At 38.4% G+C, this 20,157-nt stretch overlaps 1 protein-coding gene across 2 annotated transcripts in view; it reads right to left on the minus strand.

Annotated features, from left to right (window-relative positions):
* Positions 1–12,216, minus strand: part of zdbf2 (zinc finger, DBF-type containing 2) — a 42,511-nt gene extending 30,295 nt beyond the window's left edge. For both annotated transcript variants that reach the window (XM_066687749.1, XM_066687750.1), the window contains exons 1-2: positions 12,117–12,216; positions 5,632–5,683 (exon numbers count right to left, since the gene is read on the minus strand). In XM_066687749.1, coding sequence (XP_066543846.1) covers positions 5,632–5,683 — 52 coding nt within the window. In that variant the 5' untranslated portion in view covers positions 12,117–12,216. The remainder of the gene's footprint in view (positions 1–5,631; positions 5,684–12,116) is intronic.
* Positions 12,217–20,157: the final 7,941 nt, after the last annotated feature.

Consider the following 20,157-nt stretch of genomic DNA (forward strand, 5'->3'; position numbering starts at 1 on the left):
TTCTCAGTTGAATTGAGGCTTTGATTGGGCCACTCCAGGACACTGACCTTTTGTTTTTTAAGCCACTCAAGTGTGGCTTTGGCTGTATGTTTGGGGTCATTGTCCTGCTAGAAGATTCATCTTCTCCCAAGTCCCAGGTCTTACTCTTACAGACTTCAGCAGGTTTTCTTCCAGGATTTCTCTATACTTTGCTGCATCCATTTTGTCCTCTATCTTTACAAGGTTGCCAAGCTGCCACCACCATGCTTCACGGTAGGGATGGTTTCTCAGGATGATGTGCGGTGTTAGGCATGCACCAAATGTACAGTGAGGGAAAAAAGTATTTGATCCCCTGCTGATTTTGTACGTTTGCCCACTGGTGTATTTTAACAGTGAGAGACAGAATAACAACAAAAAAATCCAGAAAAACGCATTTCAAAAAAGTTATACATTGATTTGCATGTTATTGAGGGAAATAAGTATTTGATCCCCTTATCAAACAGCAAGATTTCTGGCTCCCAGGTGTCTTTTATACAGGTAACGAGCTGAGATGAGGAGCACTCTCTTAAAGGGAGTGCTCCTAATCTCAGATCGTTACCTGTATAAAAGACACCTGTCCACAGAAGCAATCAATCAATCAGATTCCAAACTCTCCACCAAGACCGCCAAGACCAAAGAGCTGTCCAAGGATGTCAGGGACAAGATTGTAGACCTACACAAGGCTGGAATGGGTTACAAGACCCAGCAGCTTGGTGAGAAGGTGACAACAGTTGGTGCGATTATTCGCAAATGGAAGAAACACAAAATAACTGTCAGTCTCCCTCGATCTGGGGCTCCATGCAAGATTTCACCTCGTGGAGTTTCAATGATCATGAAAACGGTGAGGAATCAGCCCAGAACTACACAGGAGCATCTTGTTAATGATCTCAAGGCAGCTGGGACCATAGTCACCAAGAAAACAATTGGTAACACACTACACAGTGAAGGACTGAAATCCTGCAGCGCCTGCAAGGTCCCCCTGCTCAAGAAAGCACATGTACAGGCCCATCTGAAGTTTGCCAACATCTGAATGATTCAGAGGAGAACTGGGTGAAAGTGTTGTGGTCAGATGTGACCAAAATCGAGCTCATTGGCATCAACTCAACTCGCCGTGTTTGGAGGAGGAGGAATGACCCCAAGAACACCATCCCCACCGTCAAACATGGAGGTGGAAACATTATGCTTTGGGGGTGTTTTTCTGCTAAGGGTACAGGACAACTGCACCGCATCAAAGGGATGATGGACGGGGCCATGTACTGTCAAATCTTGGGTGAGAACCTCCTTCCCTCAGCCAGGGCATTGAAAATGGGTCGTGCATAGGTATTCCATCATGACAATGACCCAAAACACACAGCCAAGGCAACAAAGGAGTGGCTCAAGAAGAAGCACATTAAGGTCCTGGAGTGGCCTAGCCAGTCTCCAGACCTTAATCCCATAGAAAATCTGTGGAGGGAGCTGAAGGTTCGAGTTGCCAAACGTCAGCCTCGAAACCTTAATGACTTGGAGAGGATCTGCAAAGAGGAGTGGGACAAAATCCCTCCTGAGATGTGTGCAAACCTGGTGGCCAACTACAAGAAACGTTTGACCTCTGTGATTGCCAACAAGGGTTTTGCCACCAAGTACTAAATCGAAGGGGTCAAATACTTATTTCCCTCATTAATATGCAAATCAATTTATAACTTTTTTGAAATGCATTTTTCTGGATTTGTTTGTTGTTATTCTGTTTCTCACTGTTAAAATACACCTACCATTAAAATTATAGACTGATCATTTCTTCGTCAGTGGGCAAACGTACAAAATCAGCAGGGGATCAAATACTTTTTTCCCTCACTGTAGCTCTAAAAAACTCTATTTTGGTCTCACCAAACCATAGAATCTTCCTCCACTTGGTTTCAGAGTCTCCCACGTCTTCTGGCAAACTCTAGACGAAATTTGATGCAAATTTTTCACTTTTGTGAAGCACCCGGGCTATTGTTGCAGTATGCACAGTGTCTCCCAGCTCAGCCGTGGAAGACTAACTTCTTTAGAGTTTCCATAGCCCTCTTGGTGACCTCCCTGACTAGTGCCCTTCTCGCACAGATATTCAGTTTTTGAGGATGGCCTGATCTAGTCAGATTCACACTTTGGTTTCACTCACAGTTCAGGAGTCTACAGGGATGTTTTCCTTGGTTTATTGAGCGAAACAGACCTGAGAGAGCGAGTGAGCAAATACAGCAGACATGCCGACGTGACCAGGAGTACTGCACCTCAAGCATGAACAACATCAGCAGCAACACACACAGGAGTGAATGTACCATGGATCTACCTCTGAGATGTGAAGCAAATACAACAGCGACACACAAAAGGTGAGTACTGCTAATATGTCTTTTTACATGCACAAAATGCATAGTTAATAAGAAGTTGGCAGAATGAGTACGCATGTTGGAGGAGCGTGTGGATACTCTTAGAAACATAAAAGAGACCAAAAATTGGCTAGACTCGGTCTGTACAAACCTGGATTCATCCTCTAATTCTCCTGGCCCCACTGTACCCAGCGAGAGGCCCACACCGGCGACTCCACAGTCAGCAGGACACTGGTCTCAGTAAAAAGAGACACTAGAAGCATAAAATCAAAAGCTAGAAATCCGGCGAACCAGTCTCCCATTCGGATCGCAAACAGATTTGAACCCCTCAGCTGTGCGTCTGCTGAGAAGGTGCTAATTATTGGAGACTCCATATTGAAATATAAAGCTTGTGTCACCAGCAGTAGCAGTAAAATGCCTCCCGGGAGCCAGAGTTTCTGACATTGAGGCTAAATTAGATGAACTGCCCAGCATTCAGGCTGGCATTAATGATACAAGACATAAACAATCAGATTAAAAAAAAAAAAAAAATGTACATCGCTATGCAAAAAAGCAAAAAAACTATGTCAATCAAATTGTCTTTGGCCCCCTACCAACATTACACAGAGGGAGTAGCTGGTTGAGAGACTGGTATGCATCAAATAATTTAGCTTTTGTGAATAATTGGGATTGTTTTTGGGAAAGGCCTGGCTTATACAGAAGAGATGGGCTCCCAACTGGAGAGAAGCCCTAATGTTATCTGATAGTATAGCTAATTGTTTAACGTCACTCTTCAGAGCACCGGTCAGGCTGCAGCCTCGCAGTCCTACACTTTATCAGACAGGATCTGTCATTAAATATTAAATTATTAAATAACTTCAACAATACTTTATGCACTGCTTTAGATACAGTAGCTCCATTAAGGACAAGATTAATTAAACCAACAAAATGCTCACTCGCTCACTTAAAACAGAATGCCATAGATATGAACATAAATGGAGAACTTTTTAATCTCTGCTTTTCTAGCCAATAGTGTCGCCGGTGTGCCATGGACATGTTAAACAATTGTTTTTGGAGATGTCCTGCATTACAATGACCAGTATCTGAGCAAAATGTTATTTTTGTCTTCCAGCAATAGCACCCTCTGAGGGGCTGACAAGGCACCTCTTTCCTCACCGTGGAAGGCCGACGAGGCACAACCCATCCCAGAGGCACAGCACCACGGAGGGCTAACAAGGCAGCCACACCCCAAGGTCCGACAAGCCATCATCACCCAAGGGTGGTTGATGTTCCAACCCCCTCACACCCCCGAGCGGCACCGACTAAGAACATTCTGATCTCCTTGCTGCTGTAACAATTATATTGCCAGGAGAGGAGGCAATCATTAGGCCTGGGCCTTAAGCTGTGGACCCCCAGAGATTTATTTTCTCCTACATGCCATTCATAGGAGTTTTTGTTTTTCTCTCCTTCATGCCTAATGGTTTATTTAATATTGGTTTACTTTATTTTAGTTAAACTGTTAAAGGTCTATTTGTATTTATTTAATTTTTTTTCTTTTCTTTTCCTGTATGTTTGTTCTAGGTTTACCACTCTGTAAAGCACTCTATGGCTACCTTGTGAAGGGTGGTATACAAATAGAAATGGACAGTTGTGTCATATTCTCTCCATTTCTTAATAATGGACTTTACTGTGCTCCAGGGCATACTCAATGCCTTGGAAATGTTCTTACATCCTACCCCTGATTGGTGCTTTTGAAGAACCTTATTCCAGATTTGCATTGAATGTTCCTTCATCTTCATGATGTAGCTTTTGTTAGGAATTGTACCAACCAACTGTGTGACCTCCCAGAGACGGGTGCATTTAACCTGAAATCATGTGCCACACCTTAATTGACTCCATTCAACTAATTACGTGACTTCTAAAGACAATTGGTTTCACCACAGCTTAATCAGGTGTGTCATAGCAAAGGGGGTTATTATTTATGCATTCAAGTATTTTTGATTTGCAGATTATATTATTCACTTTTATTTTTCACTTTACTTTACATTATGGACATTTTCTGTGTTGATCAATGGAAAAAATCCTGATTAAATCCATTCTGATTTCATGTTGTAACAATGAAATGTGGAAAAGTCCAAGGGGGGTGAATACTCTTGAGAGATACTGTAACTAGGGGTTCCAATTTTCATGTTATAGATTTAAGCGGAATTGTACTCCTTAAACGCTTCTTAGTATTTGGGTTAAACCAAAATACTCCCAGAACGAGTGTAAAAGATCCACAGCTCTCTGCTTCAACAGCCAGGGAAGAATATGGCAATTTTGAAGGTGAACTGAATAACCAGTTAGTGAAATGCTGATACTTATTACAAATGTTAGAAGTTGTCGGTATTACAGCATTGTAGCTCTAAGATCTTTGCTTCAATTTATGTGTAAAAGGATTGATTGATTGATGGCGTGGTTATTATCTTTCCATGTAGTCTACCTGCAATTATAGCTACACATTTTTTTTTTCTTAAGAATGCAAAAAATGCTTCCATTGTTTTTTCCTAAATATTAATTTGTCAGCTATTAGTACTTGTACTATTTACTTGGCTGGGAAAATATCACAATGACAGTCAATTATGAAAAATTGAATGATGACTGTTGTGGTAATTAGTAATAATGATTAATGGTGTATTTGTTTTTAAACATATGCTATTAATGAATACTGTTCAATCCATCATACAATTTGATTTTGATTTGCTTTCAAAAGATATTTTACTGAATGTTCATTCTTATATCAACACTGTGACAATTCATTAAGATTATGATGAATTTGGGAAGCTACTCGATCTGTTAGTAGGCACGTGTAGTTGTTTGTGTGTGTGTGTGTGTGTGTGGATGTTGTGCTTATCCAATTATTGGAATATAACAACTACCCAATCTACCCAAATATTTATTATTTTTTTATAACAAATTAATTAAAACCACAGGAAGGAAGTTCAACAATTAACAATATAAGTAAATATTCTGTTCTTGGTTATAGATTGAGAAGTATTTTTAATAAGCTTAAGAATACTCATCTTTTCAACCAGTTACAGGCTATTAGTTCTCACAAGGTTCACACACTAAATCAAAAACATTTCAAGTAGATATAAAGCAAAATGCAATTGTTGAGGAAGGAGCATTGTTACAATATAATTCTTAATCATGAAGTCTGATGTCTCTAATTTAGTAAAGTTCTAAAATGCCATAATGCAATTAGTGAATTAGCATAATTAGTGAATTATACCCTGTTAATGGCAGTTCTTACCTTGTGCAGAAGGAGCTGACTGTTCTTCAACTGGCATGATTTTATCATACATCTGAAATACAAATTAAATAATAATTATATGTATATGAATATATTGTGAGTTGGCACCCAGGAGGCAGTGTCTCTCTCTCTCAAGTCTCTCGCTCTACTGCTCTCGGTCTCTCTGCATCTCTAGTCCAAGGGTGTGGTGTAGGCCCAAGGGATAACTGACTGATTGGCCAATCATACATGAAACAGCAATCAGTCAATTAAGCCTCTCACACAGCAACTCCATGTGACAGGGTGAGCTCCCCCATGCCACATATATATATTAATACACACATGGATGGGTGACAAATTAAAGTGTCTCAGTAAGGTGTTAGGCCACCACAAGCCAGCAGAACAACTTCAATGTGCCTTGGCATAGATTCTATGAGTCTCTGGAACTCTACTGGAGGGATGGAACACCATTCATCCAAAAGATATTCCCTCATTTGGTGTTTTGATGATGGTGGTGGACAGTGCATTGTTATAGAAATGTTACACCATAGGATAAAGGTGATCACTTTGTAATGATTTAGAACATAAGAAAGTTTACAAACAAGGAGGCCATTCAACCCAACATACTCATTTGGTGTCTATTAATAACTAATAACACAATTTCCATGTGTGTCCCCGGGTCCATGTATCCCTGCTGATCTGGAAAAGCTCCTCTGATTTGATTTGGTCGATGCCTTTCATGAGTTTGAAGACTTGAATCAAGTCCCCACCTAGTCTCCTCTGTTCCAGGGTGAAAAGGTGCAGTTCCCTCAGTCTCTTGCAGTAGGACATTCCCTTCAAACCTGAATAAGTTGGGTTGCTCTCCTCTGAACTGCCTCTAGAGCAGCACTACCTTTCTTGAAGTGTGGTGCGCAGAACTGTACACAGTATTCCAGATGAGTTCTAACTAGTGGATTATACAGTCTTAACATTACTTCCCTGGTTTTAAATTCTACACTTTTGACAATAGAGTCCACGTAGATTCCTAGGTCTTTCTCATGCTTTACTTCTTCTAGTTCTATTCCTCCCATACTGTAATTATAGTGGACTTCTTAAATACATGTCCTGCCGAGATTGTATCTGCTGAGCCACCTATTTTAGTATAATCTGTAAATTTGACAAGTTTGCTAACTATCCCAGAGTCCAGATCATTAATACGGATTAGAAAAAAGCAAAGGCCCTAATACTGATCCCCTGTGGAACCTTATCAAAAGCTTTCTGAAAAACTAAGTATATCATATCATATGCTTGCATGTGATCTACAGCTGCAGTTGCAAATTAGTAAGACATGTTGACTATCACCAAGAATATAGTTTTCATTAAGATGCTCCTCTATTTTCTGTCTAATCATTTATTCCAACATTTTACAAGTTATACAGGTAAGACTGATTGGTCTGTAATTTCCTGGCTCAGTTTTGTCCCCTTTCTTGTGGATAGGTATGACATTTGCAGTTTTCCAGTCAGTTGGCACATCCCCTGTTCTAAGTGTCATTTGGAATATTTGAGTTAGCGGCCTATAAATAATTTCCCTAATTTCTTTAAGTACTGTTGGAAATATACCATCTGGCACAGGTGATGTGTCTTGTTTTTAATTCTGGTAGTCCCTTTAGTACCTCCTCCTCATTCATCCTGATCTTTCTTAGAGTTTGAATGGACTGATTGTTAACCTGTTAACCACTGATTGTGGCATGTTATCCATATTTTTCTTTTGTAAAACCCCCTGTGAAATACTAATTTAGAAATTTGCCACATCTTATTTGTTTTCTAAGATACTTAAATTTTTGCATTTAAGCGGTTTCACTTCCTACTTTATTGACCTCTTCCTGTTGTAGTATTGACATTTGCATTAGTTTTAGCTCCAAGAGCTATGCTTCTTTCAATATCCCTCTTTGCTTTCCTGATCCCTTTCTTAACATCTCTTTGCAGTTCTATACATTCTTTGTATTTTGTTTCGTCTCCATCCCTTTTGTATGCGCTGTACAACATTTTCTTTCTCTTGATATTTTTTTGCATACTTCTAATAAACCATTTTGGTCGATGCTTTTTGGCCCTCAGGCCCTTAATTTGCTGAGTTTTGGTACAAATTTTTCCTGTGCCTCAAGTGGCATATTCTTAAAATAAAACTATCCATTTTCAACTGAATCTGTATCCAGTGTGCTACAGTCTAACTTTTATAAGTGCTACCTCATACCTTCAAGGTTTGCTTTTCTAAAATCGTAGACCATTGTTTTAGACTTGCTCCTTGTTTTTTGAAAGTATGCCTCAAATCTAACCATATTGTGATCACAGTTTGCCATTGGTTCTCTTACTAGTGTCCCTCTGACTCGATCTTGGGTCATTTGAAAAGATCAAATCAATGCATGCACTCTCTCTGGTTGGATCCCTGACAAATTGAGTTAGAAAGCAGTCATTTACAGTTCTGAACTCCACACTTCAAGAAAAATATCACTGCTCTAGAGGCAGAGGAGAGCAACCAGACTTATTCCAGGTTAGAAGGGAATGTCCTACTGAGAGAGACTGAGGAAACTGAACTTTTTCACCAGAGCAGACTAGGTGGGGACTTCATTCATGTCTTCAAACTCATGAAAGGCATCGACCGCATCAAACCAGAGGAGCTTTCCCAGATCAGCAGGGACACACGGACACGGGGACACAAATGGAAATTGGGCTTCAAGGCTTATAAGACAGTAAACAGGAGACACTTCTTCACACAGAGAGTTGTCACAATCTGGAACAAAGTCTCCAGCGATGTGGTTGATGCTGAAAATTTGGGAACATTTAAAAAATACACTGGATAGGATCCTTGGATCACTTTGTTACTAATGGACACCAAACAAGCACGATGGGTTGAATGGCCTCCTCTCGTTTGTAAACTTTATGTTGTTACTGATGAACCAACAGGTTGGCATATATAATACTAACTATTGTCACATGTCAGAAGTTATATACCAATAATAATGCAAAATATAATCAGCCAAAGGGTTACCCCCTCACACTGGGTTTGTTTCAAATGAAATCGGTTTGATTAGTTTGCTTTGAAACAATGCATCAGTGAGTGTGCTCGCTGTTCACACTTGCCTTGTGTACACACGTGTTCAGTTTGTAACTCGGGTTTGTTTTGTCTCAGGACTCAGATCATATTGCAATTATCAAGTGAGCCTGGTTCATTTTGTATTAATAAAACACCACATTTTACATGATTAGTGCATATAAGAAATGACAGCATAACGCATACAATATCAAATACATATGACGGCAATAAAGTAAATTCATGCAGTAGTCTAATACATTTGACAATCTACATCTGATACAAACAAATCATAGAAGTGTGCATTCACGTTGTGCAGAATGTGCGCAGATCTGACAAACAAAAGTACAAATAAGATGCAATATTAATGAAAAATGACTCGCTCCCATGCGGCATCTTTAGATCAAATTGTATGCTCTATCTAATCACCCAATATTATTGGGAGAAATGTGGAGTAAATTTCATGATTGCAAAAGAACCGAGACCTTGCCGTGTTCACATTCAAGTTTTTCAAGCGAACCAAACTCGGTTATTTTGCCAAATTGGGCTGAGACCACGTCTTTCGGTGGTCTCAGTTCGTTTGCCAAATTTGTTATTCACACTCTTGCCCAAATGAACTTGAACCGTACTTTATGAAACAAACCTCTATGTGAACGAGCTAATTACAGTGACACTGATGGTAGTTTGTTTCAAATTGTTTAATAATGATTTTAATGCATTAATGTCAAACTTAAAAAAATAATAATAATACGTTGTTTTGATCAATCAATCAATCGCAGATCTGCATGCCCAGATTTTTGGGAGATATAGATATGCACATAATGTATTGTCATGCTTTATTTCTTTGCTGCAGTGTGTCAATACCCCACACCCAACGCCTCTCGTCACTCAACCATGAATCAAGAGTCGAGTCTCATACTGGGTTCACTGGTTCAAATGATCTGTGACCGCTGGATCCAGTGACCACACCGCAGAAACACACAACCATACAACCTGATGAACTGGTCATAGCACGAAACACACCTAGATTGGCGTATCGTTTGACTTTCCCTCCTGACTAGTTCTTGGTAGTGAGCCCAGTAAACACAATGGGTGCAAACTGCCAAAATGGGGAAATTGTCAATCTTGTACAAACACATCCAGAATATGGGTCTCTGTCTCCACTCCCATATCCCAAGGCTTCTGTAGCATCTTGTTCCCATGGCTACAATGCTTTTGCCAAAATATGCACACATTCAAAGCCAGTGTGAATGGGGTGCAACAGGCGAAAAGCAGGCAAACGTTGCCTGAAATTTTCTGGCATTTCAGTGTGAATGGGGCTCATACGCCAGCACTGTGGCTTCTAGATCTAAATCACCTTTCCTTCAACCTATTTACTTTCACCAACTCAGCAGCTGTACAGAATTGACTTCAAATAAAGCAAACTACAGAAAAGATTAACTTCAATTAAGGCAGAGTTAAAACAAAATTAGAGTTAAAAGAAATTAGGAGCCTCCAGACCCCTCACTGTAGCAGGTCAAGCAGTCAGGCCTGTACCATTCTCTTGATGTTGCCACACATGCACTCGTCAACTTGTCGAGAACACTAGCTAGTTGAACATTCTTTGTGACTGAAGCTCCTGCCATTTGTGCCCTAATAATATTTCAAAGTCACTTAAATCCTTTCCTCTTGCCATCTTGATCCAAAATCAAGGTCAACTGGGCCTGCTCAGCATTTTTATACATGCCACACTATATTGTATCTTATAGTAAACCTCTTAGGAGGCATGTGCATTCATTATGTTCCTCCACTCATTTATTCAGAGTTTTCCTTTAATTTGTCACCCATCTGTATATATTTATACAACCATAGAAAAGAAGAAAAAACAATGTAAGAAATTGTATTTTGGATGCAGTCTTAGGAAGCAGACATTGTCTAATTACTTAGCAAAACCCAACCAGATTTGAATGAGTAGCTATAAATTATACAAGACACTTAAAATATAAAGGGGATAATACAATAATATATATCTTCACAACATTAAAATACTATGCATGAGAGAAGTATAAGTAATAGCAGTCGTTAAGCACCACTGGTCAAGATCACCGATTAAACTTAATCAAAGTACATTTAAACCACCTAAATGCAAAAGAAGTCCCATACATCCAGTTGCATCTCCTTTATGGCTTTTTCTATACTTTTTTGTAATACTATGTAGTGTAAGTCAGACTATGTGGGATTTTTCTTATTTTATTTTTAAATAAGGAAATCTGTAAGGATTCCACCGGGGGCGCGCGGTCAGGTTGTATGAACTTGAGAAGCTTAGCGTGTACTAGCTAGCCGTATTGCAAGACAATAACGTTATTATTGGTGCTAAATGGAAATCGAACACGATTGTAATACAGTGCACTGGATTGCAAATACCGAAATTAACAAGTTATCTTTATATTTGACAAAAAAGAGATCAAAAGTAAGATCTAATATTAATTAATTAAAGTGAATATAATATTGTTGCGACGGTGTTTTGAATACGTTAATGTTGGCAACGTCATTGTTTCCTTACATTGCCTGTTTAGAACTACAATGCTTGTTTACGCTGCGCACCCACTCACGAATGCAACATTCCTGCCACCGCCTTCAAAAACGTTTATTGACTGACAGGTTTTCTGATTATCTTCCGTATCATTAATTCAGAGAGTTAAATATGGGGGGGAGGGGGGAAGTGCACTCGCCCAAACTGACAGCAACCTCGAGTTCTGTAACATGGAAATACGTAGAAGTAGCTAAATAGGGGAATTACCATAGTCTCAAACAGTACATTTAAGTATTTTAACAATTTAACAAACAGAAAACACTTCGATGTCAAAATAATGTAAGTACCTAAGCTGCACAAACGTTTTTGAGCGTTGTTAGTGCCGTCGGTTTCCATCTGTACTTTTATTTTCAGAATAAATGTCAATAGCCAACTAACTAAATTATACCAGCTTCCCTGTTCAGTTTTGAATCACATGTGAACGACGTCGCAGAAAAAACTTAGACTTCAAACGATGCTATTATGGTGCAAGTGTAGTAGCGAAAAGTGCCTGGTGTGTGTTGACACTCGAATTCCAGTCTCTGCAGTCAGAGGCCTGTTTTGAGTAGAAATGTAATCCGATCACGGTTAGCCCCAAAAGAAAAAACATGCATTCAATGCAAACTTCCCTCCCTACACAAAACAATGCATTTTATTTAATTAAAAAAAAAGTATACTCTTTAGTTTGAGCAGTCAATTTCAGACAGGCCTGTCGCCTGCAAAACTAATTCATATAAAACATGAACTGCATGCAACCAACAAAGCGATTCCATCATGTTGTCTTCATGTGAAATAATACAACAATGAAGGCAAGACACTGAAGCGAAGGAAAAGAACAAAATTGGTTAGCGTAAATAGATTGTATCCCTCTATTGCACCAGCTTTCACCTTGTTCTTGTTATTCCATTTAAGATCCTATCGGCATCCAAATTCAAGTTTCCCCATTTTCTCTTCCCGCAGAGTGATACAGTGACGCGTATCACGGAGTACGCCCACTTTTGACAATCTTTGACTTAAAGGGGAAGCCACAGCTTATTTATGTCGGTGCAACTGATATAAACAGGTTATCCTGACACATTGCCTCTGAGCAGCATCCGGGTCCGCGAGTTCATAGTGTACTGTTCCGTGAAGCACTGTTTTGATATCTACAGCTCCTCATTTGTAGCTCTAAAACGACCACATATAAGCAAGGTCTGACGAACAAGGGTTATTATATTCAGGAGAGCGCCTTTTCTATTTTTAAATTAGTAGCTTATTTATAAACAGATACTGCTGCGACTAATATTAATTATTAATATTGCAGTTATTAATGACTACAGTTAAGAATGTGAGCGCTATATTGCTATAAACAACAATGAAATAAAAAAAAACTTTAAAAAGAGTTTCAAGTATAGCCTATATGTAATGTTTTAGGCTACTATACAACTTTCGTTTAATGTTATCATATATAGGTTATTTTTTGTTTTAATTGTAACAGAAATATCACACATTTATAACGGACCCGGTTGTTAAAAATGGCGGATGTTGAAAATAATATAGTTGCAGCAATTATGAGTGTTCCATCAGGTTGGTGATGTCCTAATGTTTCTGATTTATTTAAAATGCCAAAAATATTAATTACCATTTAGTTCCTGCCACGTAAAACTACAACGTTGTGTAAATGTTGTGGCTATGTTATCTCACAAGAGTGTGACAACATGAACACAACTCTACAAATTCACCTTGTCACTCACAACGTTACATTCTAACGTTGCTACTCGATTTCTGCAACGTTAAATTGTTACCTGCCCAAGTAACATTACGAGAACGTTAATATGGAAAGTTCTCTATTCCTTCTTAGAACGTTACTTCTTAACGTTAGTGAATAACCTTCTGCTAACCTTTTGTGAACATTGAATTTATTCAAATATCACAAGCAACTACAATGCATTTTATCACACTTCTTTTATTGTGTATTTTAACTTTTTTAATTGAAAGCTGTACAAGCTTTTACAATGTAAATAGTTAAACAATGTCTTCATCTCGGGCCAATTCTTCTTGTGCCCTTTTCTGGGGCTTCATCCTTTGCCTAAAATGAAAAACAGTGTGTGCTCAACTTAAGAGTGTAATTCTCAACATACATGTATACATTTTTTTTTTAGCAAAAATATTTTTGTATTCAATTATTTGTTTTTAAATCTTGCAATTTATTTGATGGGAATGCGTAACACATCTAAAAAAATCGTGACTGAATGTACACTTATGTTGTTTAAATCCATTACATTAAATAAAGGGTATGAACATTTCTGGAGTCAAGTCTATTATTAGATATTTCCCAATAAAAACAAACTATTTAAAAACAATGTTCTTATATAGTGACAAAGTTTTTAAATGCATTTTCATCTTAACATTAGCACATTCATATTCGACATATTCAGAATGTATGTGCATCAACAAAAAGCTAAATCAATTATGGTATATATGGTGTGTATGTATGAGTGTATGTAAGTGTGGGTGGAACTGTGCTGCATGATTAGCGCAGCTTCATTAGCGCTTCTTCAGAGCTCCACGGACCTGGTGTTGATGCCAGCCTTGGCTGTCTGTAAAGTGTGGAGTAGTTTGCATGTTCTTACAGTGTCTTTTCTCTAGATGCTTCACTTTCCTCCCACCCAAACCATGCTGGTTAGGTTGATTAGCTGCTGTAAAATAACCTGTGTGTGAGTCACTGTGTGTGTCTGTGTGTGTGTGTTGGACTGGTGTCATATCTAAGGTGTACCCACATTGTGCCCATTATCAGCCAGAATCTGGTGCACTGAGGTACAAGATGAAGTGGCTATGGATGATGGATTGATGGTTATGTATGTGTATGATATCATGGATGATGTACCATCTGTTATACATTACTCAGTTATTGTCTCAAAGAAAACAGGTGAGTTCTGATTACCTGATATTGTTTCTCTCGATGCGGTGCCAGTTTTAGAGTCTCTCCTATTTTAAACTCCACTTCTGATGATGACACCTTGTTGTTGCATTTGATGGCTTCTTAAAATAAATCAATAATAATATGTTGGATGATGCATTTAATGTGAATTGTGTCATGTTGATATATGTAGTGTCTTGTCACTAAAAATTACAAATAAAATGTTCATGACATACACTAATATTGTCATGTTCCTGATAATCAGACTTCGCAACCACTTTAAAGGATTGCTTGTTCATTGGCTTAACTGTAATTTTCTTATGAAGCAACAAAAAGCCACTGATAAAATCAAATTGAATTACTACTTGATTTACACCACCCACCCAGAGAGAGGTTTTATCATCACATCTACAATCATTGGTTACTTTTAAATAAGTACATTACAAAATAAATGCTTACATCACTTTGTTGATGTAGAGATCTTCAGACCTCAGCTTTCCATTTTCCCCTTCATGCTGTAGTAGGACATGAGCTTGTTGGTAAATAGCTTACGCATTACTTTGTCTCCCAAGTCAGACCCTCCAGTGGAACTCAGGTACAGTACCTAAAAAATGGTCTGTGTGTGTGTGTAAAAATGTAGTTAGAAACTATTTAAATACAGCAACAGAACATTCCACATATATTTTGCAGATTGAAAGGGACTTCAACTGTGTACAATATTACACCATTAGGTTTACATTTAAAATAAAATAAGCAATTTTATAATAATAATCAATCATTATCTCCACCTAACAGACGTTTAGTGAAACATTCATACCATTTTTTTCCGGAAGTCAACACCTTAATTTAAATGGCTACACAAGTCTTCCATCTCATGTATGGTCTGCCAGGGTCGAGGACACACATCGTCAGTGTCCTTCTGCTCTGCTCCCAAGGGCAGAAATCAACTTGCGTAATAGGGCCAAGCCTTCCTGCTGGTTCTCAACAATGGTGTCAAGCCTCACAAGGACACTCCTTTGGTGTTGTCAATTCAAACATGTAATGCAGTAATGTTCTGCAGAAATGTACCAAAACAACTGGAACACACACACACACACACACACATATATATATATATATATATATATATATATATATATATATATATATATATATATATATATATGCAAGGACCATTTAATATAATGCAAGATTGAGCAACAATCATATCGACTATTAGAATAATAGAGGGTTGCCAAACTTTTCAAGTTAAGAGAATTTGGAAATAGGGTAGTAAGATTAATTTACTATTATGAGTCTGAGGTCTTCTTGTGGAATTTTCTGCAGATAAGGAGGGCTTTGCTGCTATATATATATATATATATATATATATATATATATATATATATATATATATTTAAACAGACAAAATTATCTAACTAACATCAAATAAGGATATGAATTGTTGTGAAAATCAGAATGCTATTGTTTGTATATATATACACTCACCTAAAGGATTATTAGGAACACCATACTAATACTGTGTTTGACCCCCTTTCGCCTTCAGAACTGCCTTAATTCTACGTGGCATTGATTCAACAAGGTGCTGAAAGCATTCTTTAGAAATGTTGGCCCATATTGATAGGATAGCATCTTGCAGTCGATGGAGATTTGTGGGATGCACATCCAGGGCACGAAGCTCCCGTTCCACCACATCCCAAAGATGCTCTATTGGGTTGAGATCTGGTGACTGTGGGGGCCAGTTTAGTACAGTGAACTCATTGTCATGTTCAAGAAACCAATTTGAAATGATTCGACCTTTGTGACATGGTGCATTATCCTGCTGGAATTAGCCATCAGAGGATGGGTACATGGTGGTCATAAAGGGATGGACATGGTCAGAAACAATGCTCAGGTAGGCCGTGGCATTTAAACGATGCCCAATTGGCACTAAGGGGCCTAAAGTGTGCCAAGAAAACATCCCCCACACCATTACACCACCACCACCAGCCTGCACAGTGGTAACAAGGCATGATGGATCCATGTTCTCATTCTGTTTACGCCAAATTCTGACTCTACCATCTGAATGTCTCAACAGAAATCGAGACTCATCAGACCAGGCAACATTTTTCCAGTCTTCAACTGTCCAATTTTGGTGAGCTTGTGCAAATTGTAGCCTCTTTTTCCTATTTGTAGTGGAGATGAGTGGTACCCGGTGGGGTCTTCTGCTGTTGTAGCCCATCCGCCTCAAGGTTGTACGTGTTGTGGCTTCACAAATGCTTTGCTGCATACCTCGGTTGTAACGAGTGGTTATTTCAGTCAAAGTTGCTCTTCTATCAGCTTGAATCAGTCGGCCCATTCTCCTCTGACCTCTAGCATCAACAAGGCATTTTCTCCCACAGGACTGCCGCATACTGGATGTTTTTCCCTTTTCACACCATTCTTTGTAAACCCTAGAAATGGTTGTGTGTGAAAATCCCAGTAACTGAGCAGATTGTGAAATACTCAGACTGGCCCGTCTGGCACCAACAACCATGCCACGCTCAAAATTGCTTAAATCACCTTTCTTTCCCATTCAGACATTCAGTTTGGAGTTCAGGAGATTGTCTTGACCAGGACCACACCCCTAAATGCATTGAAGCAACTGCCATGTGTTTGGTTGGTTAGATAATTGCATTAATGAGAAATTGGACAGGTGTTCCTAATAATCCTTTAGGTGAGTGTACACATACGTTTTTAAGTGTATTTTAAACCTTACAGAAACAGATTAACACAGGTATATACAACCAGAGGAATGCAATAAAAAAATACCAAAATACACAATAAAATGCGATATAAGGTGAGATGCCATGTCGATTACTATGTATTGGTTCAGTATAACTGAAATGAAACACGTCCTTGAAGGCCCTGCTGGCAATCGAACTACGATACCCACAGTTCATTGCGCGACATAACGTCCCAGAAAATTATGAGCAATAGAGAGGATCCCAGAGAGTGCTGGGGCTCAGTGGCTTTTACAGAGTTTTTATTCTGCCATTTAATTGTAATTATTTTTCTAATTTCGGTTTTAAGAAATTACAATCTTTTAAATATATTTTGCCTTGAGTATATTACAGAATACTTGTATATATTAATTAAATAAAGTATTAGGAATACAACGAAAAGCAGATAGTCTGCGAGGTTGACAGGATTATTTTAAAGTGAGAGTAATTTTCCCATATTAACTGAAACTGTTCGGTTTAATGATAATTTTATGAGTGAATGTTTTATGTACAATATAGCTAATCTTGATATAGCTATTTTATTATTCATTTATTTATACTACACCTCGTAACATATGTTTACTAAATAAATAGAAAATTAAACTCGGGTTGAATATATACACAAACACCCTTTATAAACACATTTATTTCAGTTTAGAACAATTAGTTATCGCCATAAAGGAATAATTACCTCAGAGTTAGTTTAGAAGTACATGTGCATACAGCAGTGTATCCACGACATGCCTAACTGTAAACATACAAACTTTGCAAAGTAATGGTTATGTTTAAAGCACATTAAGCCACGTTAAGCTTTTTTAGACTCTCCCTCTGCTGCCGTGTGGTCAGCCATGATCATCTATCATGCCTGATCTACATTGTTTTTGAAAGTCAGTGTGAAAACTGTCAAAAAGAGTGTGTAGAGGTAACTGCACATGCACAGCAAGAATCGCGAGAGCACAGCAAGAATTGCAAATGTGTTGCAGAACTGAACTGTTAGCGTAAAATAAAAACCATAAGTGTTGGTTTGGACATACAAGTTGTATTTCTGTGCTCACTAATTTTGACAGTGAACTCACTCCATACCCACGACACAGGAGGGAGGCAGAACAAGTTCTTTGGAGAGAGGAACAGTGTACGTGTCGAATTGATGTCACAGGATGTAGGCATTTTGGAACCGGGCTGGTAAGTTAGGGTGAAGTGAAACTTGGTCAAGAACAGTGCTCCGCACACTTGCCATGGGTTGAGTTGCTTCAGGGCCTGGATGTACTCCAGATTTCTGTGATTGGTGAGTACCAGGAAAGGATGCGTTTATCCCTCTAGCCAATGGCACCACTCCTCTAATGATGATTTGACAGCTACGAGTTTGTGATTACTGATGTTGTAATTGCGCTCGGTGGAGGAGAGTTTCCTGGAAAAGAATTGCAGTTTGGGGTGCAGTCCCTGCCTGAAGACGGTGAGGAGAGTGATCATCACACTGGCTGCTGGCAGTGGGTGTGCGGAACTGCAACGCATAGTCAGATGACATGTTCTGTCAGAGAACCAGAAGTCACTCTGCTGCATCCTTCCCCCTCTGCTGGGTGATTGAACATGTCTATGAAGTGGCTGAGGAACATAAGAACATACAAAAGTTTACAAATGAGACAAGGCCACTTGACCCATAATGCTCATTTGGTGTCCATTAATAACTTAGTGATCAAAGGATCACATGCATTATTTTTGAATGTTCCCAAATTGTCAGCTTCAACCACATCACTGGGGAGTTTGTGGAGATTGTGACAACTCTGTGTGAAGAAGTGTCTCCTGTTTTCTGTCTTGAATGTCCATTTGTGTCCCTGTGTCCGTATATACCTGCAGATCTGGAAAAGCTCCTCTGGTTTGACGTGGTCAATGCCTTTCTTGATTTTGAAGACTTGAATCAAGTCCGCACGTAGTCCTCTCTTTTCGAGGATGAAAAGGTTCAATTCCCTCAGTCTCTCCAAGTATATTGTCACCACCTATGGATGAGCTGTAGCGGGCCAGTAGTAGTTGCAAGCAGGCCGGCGGTAATCCAGGCGGGACTACTGCATACGTCATAAACAGCCCAGGCTCCAGCTTTTCATAATTAGGGGGGGCCAATGAGACTTAAAGGGGACATAACATTTCTACTAAAAATTAATAAAAACTACAACAACAATATTATTATTATTATTATTATTATTATTATTATTATTATTATTATTATTATTATTATTAATTAATATAGTAAAATGTGTCTCATTTAAATAGGCTCTTTAAGGTGACTAGGGTGTAATTGTTAAATTATGTTATTGATTATTATTATTATTATTATTATTATTATTATTATTATTATTATTGTGGGCTTTTGTTTTTGATATCCTTATGTTTTTTCTTGTGTGGGATATCCTTTTCATTATTATTCTGTGTATGTGTGTGTGTGTGTGTGTGTGTGTGTGTGTGTGTGTGTGTGTAATTTTTTAATGATGCAGTTGTTGTTTTATTTGAGCCCTGTAGCTGTTGTTGATTTATCAATGGCTTCCAGAGCCTCTTCGCACCTGTATGCTGTCCCTTCTTAACAAGGTCCGTACAGGAATCGAGAACAACAAAGGAGAGCCCACTGTAGCAACAACAAGACGAAAGCGAAATACTACGGCAGTGCTACATTCCGGCCATGACCATGGTCATCAAATTGATGTGTTAAAAATATCATTATTTTCTACATTAAAGAATTTCAACTTTAAAATGTTAAATGAAAATAAATACAAACATTTTAAAAACCGAATGTTTATTTCGAGGCGGACAGTATTTAGGAAGCTATCCCAAGTAGTGTCACCAACTGAGATACCATTTGGCAGTGGCAGTTCTGATAGCAGTGCCACATTGTGTCATTTTGCCAAATAGTTTTAGGCTACATTGTTCTTTGAGTGTTAGGACCCTATGTTTACATAACACTTAATCATAAAACGTATTTTTTAGACTCGTCTTATACAAGTACGGGTTATAAAAGTATAATTTAGAAGTATGGGGGAATCGATTATCAATCAGAATATATAATTTTATTGAGGGAAAGGAGCCAACATAGCTACAACTCTTACATATGACTTATTTGAAAATATAGGATTTAAAAAAATGTACACCGTTATGTACAAGAGAGCGATTAACTTTGAATTTAATACCGCAATATATATACGGACATACACACAAAAGCAATTTTGCATTTTTTAAACTATTGTTTTTGTCAAACTATTTGGTCACTTTGCAATACGCATGTGCAGTGGAAGTCGCCTGCCCA

This window comes from Amia ocellicauda, chromosome 16, assembly GCF_036373705.1.
Source record: "Amia ocellicauda isolate fAmiCal2 chromosome 16, fAmiCal2.hap1, whole genome shotgun sequence".
NCBI classification, from domain to species: Eukaryota; Metazoa; Chordata; class Actinopteri; order Amiiformes; family Amiidae; genus Amia; species Amia ocellicauda.